We start from the raw sequence: 15,079 nt of genomic DNA on the forward strand, positions 1-15,079 counted from the left end.
TAGTACAGATTCTATGCCAACCCAAATAGTCTGTGACAGCTTGTCTCTGTCTAAATCAGTCCTTACAATTGTCACCCTATAAACAATACAACTTTCAATGAAAGTCATTTTTCCCAGTTTTACAGAGCCAGTTTCTAGTGGTTTGGCCTTAAATAAGAAACAAAATTAGATTTGGTAAAATGGTGGGAGCTTACATCAATTGCATTATATAATAGCACAGCATGTAAATGTTACAGATTGGTGTTTTGTTAATACACTTTTGTTAAATGACACTCCAGCTCTTTAGCTCTGACCTTTCTGTAGGCTGCCAGAGCTAAAGATCATTAAGTACTTAAAAATAAATTTCATTATGCTCCAAACACATGCAAAAAAATATTTTAAGTTCCTTTTTTAGAATAATAAACTTGCATTCTGGTTTTATTTACTTTTTAGTTTTTTATTTTCAGATTTTACTTGAAAAATAAAGTTTTTCTGAGTCCCAGAGAATGTGAACATGGAGCTTTGAAAGAAATCGTGAAGAGCACAGTGCAGAAAAACCACTACCATCATCACTCGATAGCTTCCGATTTGCTCCGTCAGCTGTCTTGTGTACTGGTTTCCATCCACCTCAGCTCCATATAAGGGCATATTTTATACAGAGTCGGAGGGAGGAAATGAAGAGACGAAGAAAGAGAAAAAAGAGGCATTGAGAGAGTTGAGCAGCACAAAACGGAAGTGAGAGCACAGCTAACTTGCTTTTCACAGCAGCTTAAAGAATTCAATCAGATAAGAGTGAACTCACAGCACAAGGTGGCCGGGTTGTGAGTTGGAGCATGAAGTATTAAATCTCAGCCATTTTGCATAGGCTACATAACTATCCATTTTTAAAATAAACCACAATAAAGCTAAAATAAATATGTGACATGTGATAGCCACATGTCATATTTAGCTGCAAATGCAACAAGGAGGAAGTTAAAAAAAAATTGACAGCAAATCAAGTGAGGCTGAGGTTTCTGAAAATACTTGACATTTCAGCCAGGTAAAAAAACACAAGCGCCAACAGGAATGAAAATACAGTATGTCACTGGAACTCCGCAACCGTGATAGTGAACCAAGCAAAAAGGGAAAATCATACCTTGTTCTCTGTAATTATCATCTAATCAATTTCATTTTAAGTAAAAATAACCTGCAACACTTTATATATCTGGCTGTTGTCTATTGGGAGTGTGCATGTTGTTCATGTGTCTTCATGGATTCATCTTATCATATCCTGAAGTCACACAGCTTAAGAGAATTGGTGTTTTCTGAAATGTCCTTGAGTGAGTGTGAGTGGACCCTGCAATGGAGTCCAAGGATTAATTCGTAGTGCTGTCAAGACCATTTTTTAGACCTTTGTGACCGGGACCTTCTTAACAGCATCATAAGTCCCTGGGCAAAGTAGTGCACTCAGGCCCCTGTTTTGACAACAAAACAGAAACGTACATAGGCATCCGAAACATTGTGGGCCCCTATGCTCCTTGGACCCCTGACCAGTGCCCATTGTGCCCATAACATTAAGGTAGCCTTGCTTGTGACCCTGAATTAAGCTAAGCAATGTTCTTTCAAAGCATTCACAATTAAGATAGTATATAGAAGTTGGAAGGCTATAACTATTAGGTGGAAAAAGTTGGACAAATGGAGACGTGACACACTTTATTTGCTGAATTCATTACAATAAACTAATAAACTGAAAGAAAGGTCAGAAAATGGATCAAGAGATTATCTATTTTTTCACATCTTGTAAATTATGGGTTACCTGAGAGCTAACAAAACCTCTGCTGCAATAACATGCACATGCAGCTTGTTGACAGTCTTTGACATGTGAAGAGACTCCCTTACTTACAAACTCACTTGCAGAATGGCAAGGTGTTAACTGTGTGGTTGGGAGGAAACACTCAGATTGAAGACGTGATTGAAAATGGAAGTAGAATACTGATGTGTAGAGCACAAGTCTAGGGGGTTATGCTTAAAATATAACTATATATGGAATATTGTATGCACTTTTGGACTCCAAGTGTGAAAAAAAATATAAGGGCAAGAAAACAGCATTCAGACTTGTTCTAGAAATGCCGAGTATGAATTAAACAAATGACAAAGATGGATTCTGGAGTCAGAATTGACTCATTTTATAACTGTTGCATGGCTGTGGTCATAGGTGAATATGAGCTGAAATCAGTGACAACTTTATTATAGTGACAAAATGAAAGCATCCATCCCTCCATCCCTCAACCATGCATTATGTGAATCTGTTTATTACAATTCAGAGTCATGGTGGCATTCAACGAATTTCAAAGTCCAACTGCAGATGGGATGCTGGACCATTACAGGACACAATATTCATTTATACTGGGAACATTCGTCAATTCTATATTTGAATAAAAAGTGGAAAATTAGAGTTAACTATAACAACTGGAAAACTAGACAGTAGGACTAATTATAGTGTCACCATGCTACCTAAAGCTGAAACATCCCATCTCTGTATTATATAAAAAAAAATCCAGGCACAAGACCCATGAGATGAGACTTTGGCTATGAGATTTTTTAAAGTCACACCCTCCTCTCAATGATATTCAAACATGCACACGGTACTCTCACCTCTCATTCGTGTGAATGCTTTTGACAGACACAGTTCCTGCTCTCTCAGCTCTTAAGTTCACAATTAAAGAATACATATTATGTCCAAATATTATTGAATAATTCCATCATGAAGGGTTATCAACAGAAAAAATTAGTACACGGCAATCCTAGCACCAAGAAACGATGAAGTCAAACAAATTTACGCACAAAATGCCGATTGGTTACACGGCAAATTGGTTAAATGCGTAACAATAGACTATGCTGAAACAGTTGGTGGTGATCGTGTGGAAGATGAAAACATCTACCTACAATATCCCAAAGAATTTCTACAACCGTCTTCCTCCACACTAATTACTTTAGAAAGAAGGATGTATCCAAGAAAGATAATGTAGTATATCTTCAGGGGATAACATTAGACAACAAAGGAGATCTTGATGTGCCATTCGCATTAAAACGTTTTAATAGTTTCCTTTGATTTAATAGAGAGAAAGAAATGGAATTCAATCACGGGCAGTTATACATTATGTTGTCACAATGAAATTCCCATGAAAATAATCTGTTTAAATTGTATATCAATACGCGAGTGGCAGTACTGCAAAGAGGCTTGCGTGAAGTTTAGGCTTGGGGGTTGGCGAGCAAAGCAAGCAGGGAGCAAAGCCCCCTAGTTTTCATTAAAAAAAAACATTCTGTTAATGACATATTCATTTAGTGGCCATTTTATTAGGTCACCTTTTACCTCCATAATCCTGGAGTTAAGTTGGTGATAAAAGTCTTACTTAACGATTATCGTTCATTTTGACTTAATAGCATCACCCAGTTCATGCAGATTTGTTTGCCAGCACATTCTTGCCGTGAACCTCCTCTTATACCTCAACCTGGAGATGCTCAATTGGATTGAGATGAGGGGACTGTGAAGGGAACTGAAGACATTGTCATATTTGGGGAACCACCTTGAAATGATGCATGCTTTGTGACATTGTGCATAATCCTGCTTGAAGTATCCATTTGGAAAAGGAAGGCTTGTAGCCTTAACTCTTTCAGGGTGGATGTCGACTTTTGTCGAAATTCAGGGGTAAAGGACGGTAATCAGTTTTAGTTCAACTCTCTTTGCTAGAAGGAAAGTTAGCTTTGTTGATTTGACCTCGATTACCAGCATATGCGTGAGTAGAGAAGAGCAAACAACCTCTAAAATGGCGTTGACATCTGGTGAGAGTTGCCTGCAAAAAATATTTAGCCCTCAAAGAGTTAAAGGGATGCTGATAGACCAACAACAATGCTTAAGAGCACTGCAACTTACACATGACATTCAGTTGGTATACAGAGGCCTAATATGTGGCAAGAAAGCATTCTGCATATCATTACACTACGACGTTGGCCATTAGAAGAAGACAAGGTAGAATAGATTGTTTACAGTGGATTCTGTCCCTGCTATCTACTTGATGTAGCAGACTCTTACAACCAGGAATCATTTTAACAATCTTTAGTCATCCAGTTTTTGTGACTTACGAACTCACTATAGCATTGTCTTTCTGTTCTTAGTTGATGAACCAGTATGGTCTTCTGTTGCTGTGCCCTATCCACTTCAAAGTCTGACAACTTTGTACGCAGTAATTGCCCTATTTAGACAGCTTTTGTAAAGAGTTGCTATTTGTTTTCTTGTGGCCTTTCTGGTGGCTTCATCCAATCCTGCCACTTGCCACTGACCTCTCTCATTAACAGGGTGTTTTTTTTCCACCGAACTGTTCTCTAGACATTTTTTTTATTCAACGCAACATTCTCTGATAGCTCCAAAGCCTGGAAATTCCAAGGATGGCAGTCATTTCTGAGATGCCAGAAACCTGACATCTGGCACAAACAATCATACCACAGTTGTTAAAATCATGTGCTTTGGCTGTTCTTATGTATGGATGAACAACAACTAAACCCTCGGCCATTCTTATGAAGGATGGATTGTCATTATTTACAATTAATTTAGTTAAACCGAGTCCTGGATCCACTTTAAAATGCAAGCTTTAGTGTTACCTTTATGTTTAGGAGTGTCCTCCTGTTGCTCTGCTTTCCTCCCACTATCCTTAGACATGCAGGTTAGGTGAACTGCCATTGCTGAATCAGTCGTGGCTCGGTGTGTGTGTTTGCGTGTGTGTGTGTGTGTTTGTGTTCACACTGTGATGTACTTTCGCCCTGCCCGGGTGATGTTCCTGCCTTGTGCTTTATGTTTACTGGGGTAGACTCCAGCTGCCCTGTAACCCTGTCATGGATCAGCTGGTTAAGAAAATGAATGGACAGAATTATTGACTGCTTCACAAAATACATATTGATGAAAAATGTAAGATTTCTTCAGTATGACAGTTAAAGTCTGACTGCTTAGTTTTTCACTGTTAAAAGTGAATATCTGTGATTTCCTCTATTCACACTCCATAGCATTGTTGAATACAAAAATAATATTTGCAGTAAATGAGGAACTGAAAAAATAACATCATAAGTGAGCAAAAAAGTTTATATGTTTACACTTTAAAATAAAACTGTTCTTCCTATCTGTACATTTGAAGTTATTTTACATCAAACAAGAGAAAAAAATGGCAAGAGTTTAAAGGCAGTGTTACCAGACTGTTAGGCATGCAAAGAAATGAGATTCCTGCGGTAGGGTGAAATATCTTGAACTTTCTCGCCCATATTAGAGATTATCTCCCTTAAAGATGTGTATTTACAAAAAAGCAAAAACAGCAGATAATCTAGTCTTAGTTCCTTTAAATTCATTTTACTTGTTTTTTCCTTGTGCTGTTTTGAACTGCAGGCAATTGCAAATACGGCAATAGATCAAATGCAAATCCATTTGAATCAAAATAAATTTAGCCTTAATTGTAAATGTGATAGTTTTATAAATTAATTTATAATTTATTTAATGACAATTTATGACTCCCTTCCAGCTCTGATGTAACTTTGTAATTGTGCATACTTGTATATTTGTGTAATTAAAATACAAATCTGAATACCTTATCTTACCTAGGTGCATTTTTGAAAACTGTAACTTAAGGGGCTTTGAGTACTTACCAGTAAGGTCCATGGTTATTGGTCCTGGGGCAGCACTGCACACCAATGTTAATCTTGTTACTTGAACATTTGGAACATTTGGATCTAAAAGAAGTGAAGAGAAATAAACAATTTGTCAAAGTACCTGAAAGCAAAGGGCCAGAGTAGTGACTATGTCCTCCCTTCAGAGGCCTCAGCATGCTGGCTGGGACAGATGCACACCTAGTGACCTAAACATTACACAGGTAGACACATGGATCTTGCTTACTATTGCTATTAATACTCGGTTAGTATAAGTTTGCTTCTTGGCTGCCACCTAAATGAACCTATTGTTGTAGCAGTTAAAAGTGAACTGAAATTCAGAACAGTACAATAGTAATTCAACAAACTAAGCCTCAAGGTAAAAAGAGAAAGAGAGGCCTAATGGATATGTTCATAAAATAAAATAACATATTCAAACCCTCTTAACCCAATTTAGATTTGCAAGGTGCTAAATCTTGTTATGGCAACACTGGCACAAGGCAAGAAACAATCCTGGACAGGGCAATGGTGCTCCACAGGACCAACTCACAAACAATCACACGCACACTCACACAGGACCAATATGGAAAAATCAATCAGAATATATATATATATATTATCAAACAACTTAATCAGCACAGCTTCAGGGATGGGAGAGAAAACCAGAGAACATAAAGGAAACCCATTCAGATACAAGAAGAACACGCAAATCCATGCAAACAATGAGTGGGACTGAGATTTGATCCCTGTAAGGTTGATCCATGATGTGCTAAATAACCATTTCTTGATAACTGAACATCACTTTGCACCTTATAAATCAAAAACTTATTAAAAGAATTTATCATATGTAACACTTTTCATACCAAGTCAGAATGACCTATTGCTTGTTGATTTCCTGCACTCTTTTTGGATCTCTGGCAAGCAGCAATGGATGGCATAAGGTAGCCATGTTATTAATCAATTAGTCTCATACTACTATAGCATACTAGACAATTCAGTCTATTGTACTTATGATTGATTCTCTATTTTTATCTTTCACTGCTGTTAAATTTCAGCTAATCTACACTTTTTTCGTCTTCATTTGGAATTTTTGAACAATGTAATTTTATAAGACAGAAGAATGTATGCTCTTCCTTGCACAATTAAGACCCTTCATCCACTTAAACATGCTGATGGGCTGATCTCTGTAAAAATGAGTTGCATTTATCTATCAAGCAAGCTGTGCAGAACAGAGAGGGCATTGCCCATTTTGCTAGGCTTTAGCGGCACACAAGAACAGTTAAGACCACAGATTTCAAAGAGATTCAGAAATTCAGCTGCATCCTTCACCTGCATTCCTAAGTGAAAGACTAAACTGCAGCTTGAACCAACACTTTGGTCAGCTCTGTACTTCATTTGATAACAATGGTGTAAATTAGAGATGAGCTGGCACCTGTGCAGGGACTCCTTCAGACAAGAAGGCACCCAGATGGACATTCATTTTAGGCTTGTGACTGCAAGCTGAACCCTGACGACTGGATGTGAGGGACAAAATAACATTCCTGTAAGCAAGCACTGTATCTGTAACTTGAAAGGACCTTAATCCAATCATCACAGGTTACACTTTCCTTTAAAATGAACCGCATTTATCTCTTCTGTTTCTTTGGGATAGCTGAAAGCTGAACTTTTTTTCTCTTGTGGAACTGAAGGCTAATAATCCACTCTCTTTGGAGATCTGAAAGCTCATAAGCCGCTCTCTAATAGGGGAGCTGAAAGCTGCTGAGCCGCCCTGTCAAGCCAAGCTGTGTGCCAGTGACTGATTCCAGACCGAGAACCAGCATTACTTCAAGAATGGAACTTCAACACCTACAGTATATATTTGCGTGAGAAAGAGTAACACTTTTCTATGTGAAGTTCCACATGGCACAGCAAGCTGAGAAAGGAAGCATCACAGCACACAATGGTCAAAGGATTAAGAACCAAAAACCGAAAGTGCTCTCCAATGCAAGAAGTTGGAGGAACAATTTGCAACAACTCGATACGACCATTCTTAAAGACTTGGTGTCCTAAAACTGTTTATAACCTGTTTACAGGATAAGGTAATTTAGACTTTAGTATGACTCTCATGTATGCAGGCATTCAGTTTGCATTTACATATTCTGAGTTGCACTGTCATCATTGCTCAGTAATTACCAACCCAGCTCCAATGCAGCAGTGGTGTTGTTACTGTGGAACTGCTGTGTGTGGAACAAAATAAGTAGCTACTGTGAAAGACAAATTAACTGCTTGCAAACTACTTAGGGTTAATAGCTGACAAAGCCGTCTTGTTCTAACGGCGGGTTATTCATACAGGCGTCTGTCATAAGACAGGGAGCAGTAAGCTGACCCAGGACACCTTCCAGTTTCTTTAGGAATGTGTCTCATTGACACAGGAGAGGTGACCTTTCCTTCTTTAGGGTCTATCTGACAAGTGAAAAAAATATAAGAACAGATGGCCCATTAGCGTGATAAAAAAAACAAATCCTTAAATAAACAATATTATCAAGTATGATTAAGTAAGGGGAAGGGGGAGAAAAGCCAATCAAAAAATGGAACTTTGCTCTTCTGTCTTGCAATGTAGAATCCATTGAATAAAAATCTAATTGATTAAACTATTCCAGTCTTCCTCAGCAGGTTTCTTCCACACTATTCATTTTACCCAACATACAGTAACAATGCCTAGTTTTGCTGTGGTTACACTTACACCTATAATGTCTACTGTAGTAAGAGACAATTAATATGCAGTGTTGCCAAATCTGTGTAAGTGGCCATGAATTAAAGTGGACATATATGGGACAAAACAGCAGAGGAAATTACTAGAGAGGTCTACATGTAAAATGACTTCAGTATCTACTGTGTGCAAGAAAGGGCCTTGTGGAGTATTTATGTGGACACAACAGTTCAACCAAAACCAAAGCCAGACAAGAGATGCCGCTGCTTCATTCAAGTGGTGCTCAACAGATAATCTAGAAACATTTGTAACTTTTTAAGCCTTTAAATACAGACTGCAGAACAGTTTGCTGAAGAGCAAGGCAACACAAACTGATTCCATGGCCTACACACATCAGGACCTTACAGGGAATCCAAGGGTTCTTGGATTACCATTGTTAGGAATTTCTTAAATAAACTAATTAGAATAAATGGTTGCTAGCGATTGTGAAACGGGTCATTACAGGACATCAGCTAGCCTATAAATTACAGAAAATGTACAATATGCAGATATGTCTTATTTCATCGTTTGTTTGGTGGTTGTGTACAGCATTGGCCTAATCTAGTGTCAACATGCAGTCCCATACCGTGAACAACTGGGCCTTCTCCAAGCAGGGATTTCTTATACTTGGCGAGACTCTCATCATCTTTGTCAAGCTCCTGAATCTCCTGCAGGGACTTCTGGGCAGGAGGCTTGTAGTTCAATTTAATTTCAGACTCATTTTCACACTCGCCCTCTTGGGATGTGACTGCCTCTGTCTCTGACATTTTGTATTAAGTGGTTCAAGAGAATTCAGGAAATGATTGAAGATCTGAAAGAAAAAAAAATTAAAGAGCATAGTGAGCTGCCAGTTCAGGTTTGTCTGGGGCCTTGATAGTTTGTAATTACCTACCGTAGTACATAGAGAAGATCCATTAAAACTTTGCACAATTTACCCATGATTTTTAACCTTTACTCTCTTCTATCTATGAATTTAGAGAGCCATCACTTTGTTGAAACAGATAAGATGAACACTATATAGAAAACTGGATAAGAAAAGAAATGAAATGTATAAAAAATTTCTGTACCTGCCTAGTCCCACTTATGGTCAACCAGTCTCAGGTTCAAGGCAGGGACTGACCCTGGACGATGATTTAGGCCATTGCCGGGTATGATCATGCATAAACACGCACCCTTTTGTACCATGGGCCGATTTAGAGTGACCAATGAAATTAACTTGTAAATCTTTAGTGTATAAGAGGAAAATGCACAGGAACACAGGGAGAATGAGCAAACTCCACATAAAGAGTGATTGGGCTGGATTTTAAACTGGCTTGTAGGCAGTATCACTAAGGCTACATCCACACTACTATAATTTCATTCAAAATGACATTTTTAAACAAAAATGATCTCCACCAATGCTAGCATTTACACATCATTTACAAAAGTATTCCCATCCATACTAAAATGGCTAAAAGTGTGTAGCACAGACATCCTAAATCATGTATAATATTGCTCTGCGACATGGGCACAATTTTAAGCCTGGTTTGCAGTTGCCAGCTGAGTTTCTGAGTCGGCTCAGTCAACTGTCTTGTAGTGTGAATAGTCTCATAAGCCAATTTTCTGATGTTGCTGTTAGAATCCCCAAAATTCATTGTGCAGTGAGTGACCCATGTTGTGGCATGTCAATCAGACTGAAAGTGGTCTTGCAGTTTGAGAACACACAAGACTGGTGACTCTATCATACAATGTGAGTAGTCGCTTAACCACGATTTCTAAAAATCAATTTAGATACATAGAGCAACACAATAAGTGCTAAGGAAAGTATCTTTCTTATGCTCGCTATGCTGAAATGTTTTTTTTCATGAAGGGTGCCTAATCAGGGAATGAGATGTTGTAATTAAGCAGGATCCAATCTGAGAAGAGCCACCTAATAAGCAAGAACCAATCAGAGTGTGTCAGAGTCTCTGTTTTCAAAACTCTTCATTTTCACCAGTCTACACTGAAAACAGCACTGCTGTTTTTAAAAGTCTCCAGCTCTGGAGAGCATTTGCAAAAAAGTTTCTTTTCTTTTCTTTTGTTTTGTAGTTTTATTGAATTTATTAAAATCAAATAACATTCCATACACATAATTCACGTTTTACAAAAAGAAAAAAAAAAGGTTTGAAACAAAACAACCCACACCCTTGAAAACTATTAATGTTCATTGGTTGAAAATGGCGGCGTATGAAAGATGACAACAGAGGCAAATTTCTGCATTTTTAAATGAAAGTGTAATAGTCCAGACGCTAGTCTTCTCATATCTACGAATCTAGCACAGTTGAGTAAATTCATCATTACTGCAAGCTACACACATTCTCATTTTAAGCAGAGATGCCGTTTACTCAAACATGCTAGAGGTGATCATTAAGCTCTCACCTCTTTGTGTTATCCAAAATTAGATGGCTAGCAGATTGATCTTTAAGCATTGTGGGTTAACCCCATATTAATCATGCAAAGAAATGTACCTGAAATGAGCTTACTTTTTGTGCTTGTAGTCTAAGCTTTAAGCCGCAAGGAGAGGAACAGCACCAAAACTGCAAGTTGCATGGTGTGCCAGAAAGCTGGTGATCAGACGCAGCTATCAAAGCTCTCTGAACAGGAAACCTTTTTTTTTTCCTTTTGTGGGCAAAGAAGTATTTTGTAAGGACTTTTTTTTTTTTGGACTTAGAAAAGCTTGACAAAGTTTATACGTGTAATAAATAAAGTTATAATTCCTCTTATTGCCAACAAATATTCAAGGGGAAACCCTAAAGTGCTTTTAAAAGAAAACACGTTTTTAACCAGCACCTTCATCTTGTTTTTAGAGAAGCTAAAATTACCTGGAGGTTAACCTAGCTTTGAGGGGTCCACTATTGGCCCACTCACACTTATACACTAGTCACCAGCTAACCAACCATCACAAATAATAATAATAATAATACGCAACTTTAACATGTGGGAGGATAACCAGAAAAAAATCACCCAGGAACATGGAGAGAACATGCAAAATCCACATGGTTATTGACCAGGAAAGGGATTTGAACCAAGTCAATAATTTTATGCAAAGTAAAATTTTTAAGATTATTTAAAATGTAATTAATAAATATATTAATCAGGCTGGGATTTGGGACTTGAAAAAATATGTAAAATTTTTAAGATTATCCATCCATCCATCATCCAACCCGCTATATCCTAACTACAGGGCCACGGGGGTCTGCTGGAGCCAATCCCAGCCAACACAGGGTGCAAGGCAGGAAACAAGCCCCGGGCAGGGCGCCAGCCCACCGCGGTGTTTAAAATTATTGAATATTTAATTAAATACAAAATATACACTGTCCATGTAGAATAACCCAGAAAAAACATGTAAAGTAAATGGAAAAAAGGTATATTCGTGAGTGTGAGGCATTTACACACTGCCGTCAACATGGCTTAATATTTTTAGTGGTCAGTTAACATCTTAGTAGTCAGTAAGCCCTCACATGTGCAGCTAAAGGTGGACAATTCCTGCCCGATCTTGTTTGTGAACACTTTTTATTTGTAGTCAATATAAAATAAACATTCGTCATAGATTTGTTAAGGTACACACGGACCTTGACCAGTGTAACCGCTTCAAATCTGCTTGAAAGCTTTAAACGCAAGGTAGGGCTTAGCAGCACCTTTGAATAAAAATGACACTAATGAGGTGGGTTACAGTACATGATGTGCTCTATCAGTGCTTTGCTTTTTAGGCTATCAGTCATTCATTATATTGTAACATTTACTTTAAATTATTGATGTTCCCATATTTAAATTTGTTAGGTTAACTTTAAATTAGGCAGGTATGAATGAGAATTCCTGACATTACCTCCAGGGTGGTACAATTTTCTACCAGTATTATCTCTAGCTCTGAAATTGCTCTGTGTGTCATATAAATAGTTCAAGCTGTTAATAGTGCTACATTAAACAATAATCTATTAATTCAGAATGTTTATATTCTTATTTACTACTTTATAGTTGAAGTAATAATACATTTTCAAACCCATTTAGTCCAATTAATGGACGCAGGCCCTGGGTGCAAAACAGGAAGCAACCCTGAACAGGGTGCCAGCTCTTCATATTTCACAGTCTGTTCACAGGTAGCCATGATAAAAATTACAAGGCCTTCCAATAAAGGGTAGCTTCTGATTACATGTGACTCTGATTAGTCACAAGTTCACGCTGACATTGGGTCCTTCTTACTTACTGCGTTCCTTTTTAATCTGTGATCCTCCATATCTGACTTAACTCTGTACGTCATGAGTTTTTGCTACCTTTGCTGTTCTAAAAGATTTATTTTTTTATATTTTTTAATTTTCATAAAATCCACTGTAATAATGAAAAACCTTATGCAAAGAAAGGCTGACTGACAAAACTCTTCTCCAATACCACATTCGCTCGTCCCATCCACATCTGGGCATAGAGCTTTTTGTGCTCATTAGATAGAACAGGATGCTGCTTTCAGTACATGCAAGTTAGAAACCATCATAAAAGAAACCCGACTTCCTCTCCTACCATTACTTCAACAAATACTTCATAGCAATGACAAAGAAACAGACAGCATCTCAGAAGTCTACTTGTATCTTCAAAAGAGTGCATGCATGGATAATATAAGGCATCTCTAGGAACAGAACATTTCAGTTAGAATTTCAGAAAATGAATGAAAAGCAGCTATCAGCAGGACCAGCGCCACCATTAAGGGTGCAGATCATAAGCGGGTGGAAAAACCCAGCCAGACGGGTTAGCTACCGAACAGTCGGTTGTCGCACTAATAAGCTTAGCCTAGGATGGAAAATAACCCTAGCACTGGCACTGGCTATCAATAACGTGCTTTCCTTGTCAGTTTCTCTGAAACACATCTCGATCAACTCAAGATTCTCTATTCTTGCATGCAGCCTTAGTATAGTGGGAAAATGTTTTTATATTTTACCTAAAATTAAAAACAAAATTACAAGGTACTGTTTAAACTTCCTTAAAAAATGGCAGGATGTATTGTGCTTAATTAAACATGCTGAACGTCTGCTAACCATTGCAATGTCTCAATATCTGTGAGTGGTTACTCCACGTGAAAGCCTCTCAATTTTTGCTGTTTGGATGGGCATATCAAATCTGAGTTGAATGCATTGCATGACTCATTGATTTATAATTGAGTCATCGACATTTGTAAAACTAAACACACAAAGAAAAAAAACCACCAGGACAATTGTCCACCTTGGTTCATGCTGTGGCTCACCTCATCTAATTTTAATGGGTCGATGGTCTACTGGGGCTGCTGGTTATGATTGTGTTCCTGTAACAGGCTGTAAGCTACAATGCAGTCTGCTATATGTGTGGTTAAAATGTGAATCCGCTCAGTAGAGAGCTGACCTCCTTTGAAAGCAACCAGTTCCCCAACTCCCTGCTCAGTTTCCATGTAGCGTGCTAATGCAAAGTTGGACTCCTTTTAGAGTTTACATTTACAGATACCTTTAAAATGATAAAAAAAAAACATTTTCATTTCTCTCTATCGAACAATAAAACAGTGTGCACTCTAAAGCACGCAAGAATAAAGAAGAACTTTTTAGAGCGAGTCCTTCATGTCAGAAAAATGAATGCGGAAGTTTATTCGCATTACCTTCCCCACGGCTGCATTTTTCACACAACTCCAACATCACTGAGCTCTAAATTAAGACACAAACAGCACTTACCTCAGCTGTCAGAACCTTCTCTTTTGCTCAGTCCTTCTCTTGCTCAAATTTTTGCAGAATGCTTTGACAGGAAACTAAGAGGTGACACCTGATTGGCGGAATGAGAGGAACCAAAGTGAGAGATGTCCTTCTGTAGAAACAAGCATTTATGATGAAAATAAAACAGGAAGCCCTTGAGAAATTGCTTTGTGACTCAACGCCATTGAATCTGTATTGCATTTTTCATTTAATTCACAACCAAACTGTGCTTCCCTTTCATGCCAGTTTCAGAACCAATACACACATTTTTATTACATTCCACTGCTGAATTGGGTCTAAGGCTGCCTTTCTGTCTCAAGACCCTACTTCATTATTCTGTGGACGCCTTTGGTTCCCTTCTTAGAGTCACTTTAGCCAGGTGATGGAACACAGTAACTCTTTATGTCAGAAACTACTCTACTTTTGCTATGAGGACACCATGGTAGATCTCCCTGCAGTGGCCCCACCATGTTCTTGGTTACCTTCTCTCCACTGTCCTGTGAAACATTCATACAAAGGCTATGGCTCTCTCTTATTTGTGCAGATATGCCACCTTTTTTCCTACCTTAGTGCCTAGCATACATATAAGGTAGGCTGCTCTTAAACAGCCCCTGCATTTCTAAACTTAATTATGCAGAATTTACTGTCAGTACAGCTCATTATTCTCCCTAGGTCTCCTGTTGACGTGATGGAGATACTGCCAACAATAACCTTGTGATAGAGAGAGAGAGAGAGAGAGAAAGATAGAGAGAGAGAGAGATGGAGAGATAGAGAGAGAGATAGAGAGATATGAAAGGCACTATAAGATAGATAGACGATAGATATGAAAGGCACTATAAGATAGATAGATAGATAGATATGAAAGGCACTACATGATGGATAGATAAGAAAGGCACTATATGATAGATAGATAGATAGATAGATAGATAGATAGATAGATAGATAGATAGATAGATAGATAGATAGATAGATAGATAGATAGATA

The 15,079-nt window shown here is 38.0% G+C and overlaps 1 protein-coding gene across 2 annotated transcripts in view; it reads right to left on the reverse strand.

The window, feature by feature from the left end:
- LOC120537084 (rho GDP-dissociation inhibitor 2-like) overlaps window positions 1–14,204 on the reverse strand; it is a 29,502-nt gene extending 15,298 nt beyond the window's left edge. The window contains exons 1-3 of one of the 2 annotated variants that reach the window (XM_039765726.1): window positions 14,077–14,204; window positions 8,961–9,185; window positions 5,647–5,730 (exon numbers count right to left, since the gene is read on the reverse strand). In XM_039765726.1, coding sequence (XP_039621660.1) covers window positions 5,647–5,730; window positions 8,961–9,141 — 265 coding nt within the window. In that variant the 5' untranslated portion in view covers window positions 9,142–9,185; window positions 14,077–14,204. Of the gene's footprint in view, window positions 1–5,646; window positions 5,731–8,960; window positions 9,186–10,875; window positions 10,967–14,076 lie in introns of those variants that run through there. The other variant, XM_039765727.1, reaches the window with a different exon arrangement.
- Window positions 14,205–15,079: the final 875 nt, after the last annotated feature.

Source organism: Polypterus senegalus, chromosome 10 (genome assembly GCF_016835505.1).
Source record: "Polypterus senegalus isolate Bchr_013 chromosome 10, ASM1683550v1, whole genome shotgun sequence".
In the NCBI taxonomy this organism is placed as follows: Eukaryota; Metazoa; Chordata; class Cladistia; order Polypteriformes; family Polypteridae; genus Polypterus; species Polypterus senegalus.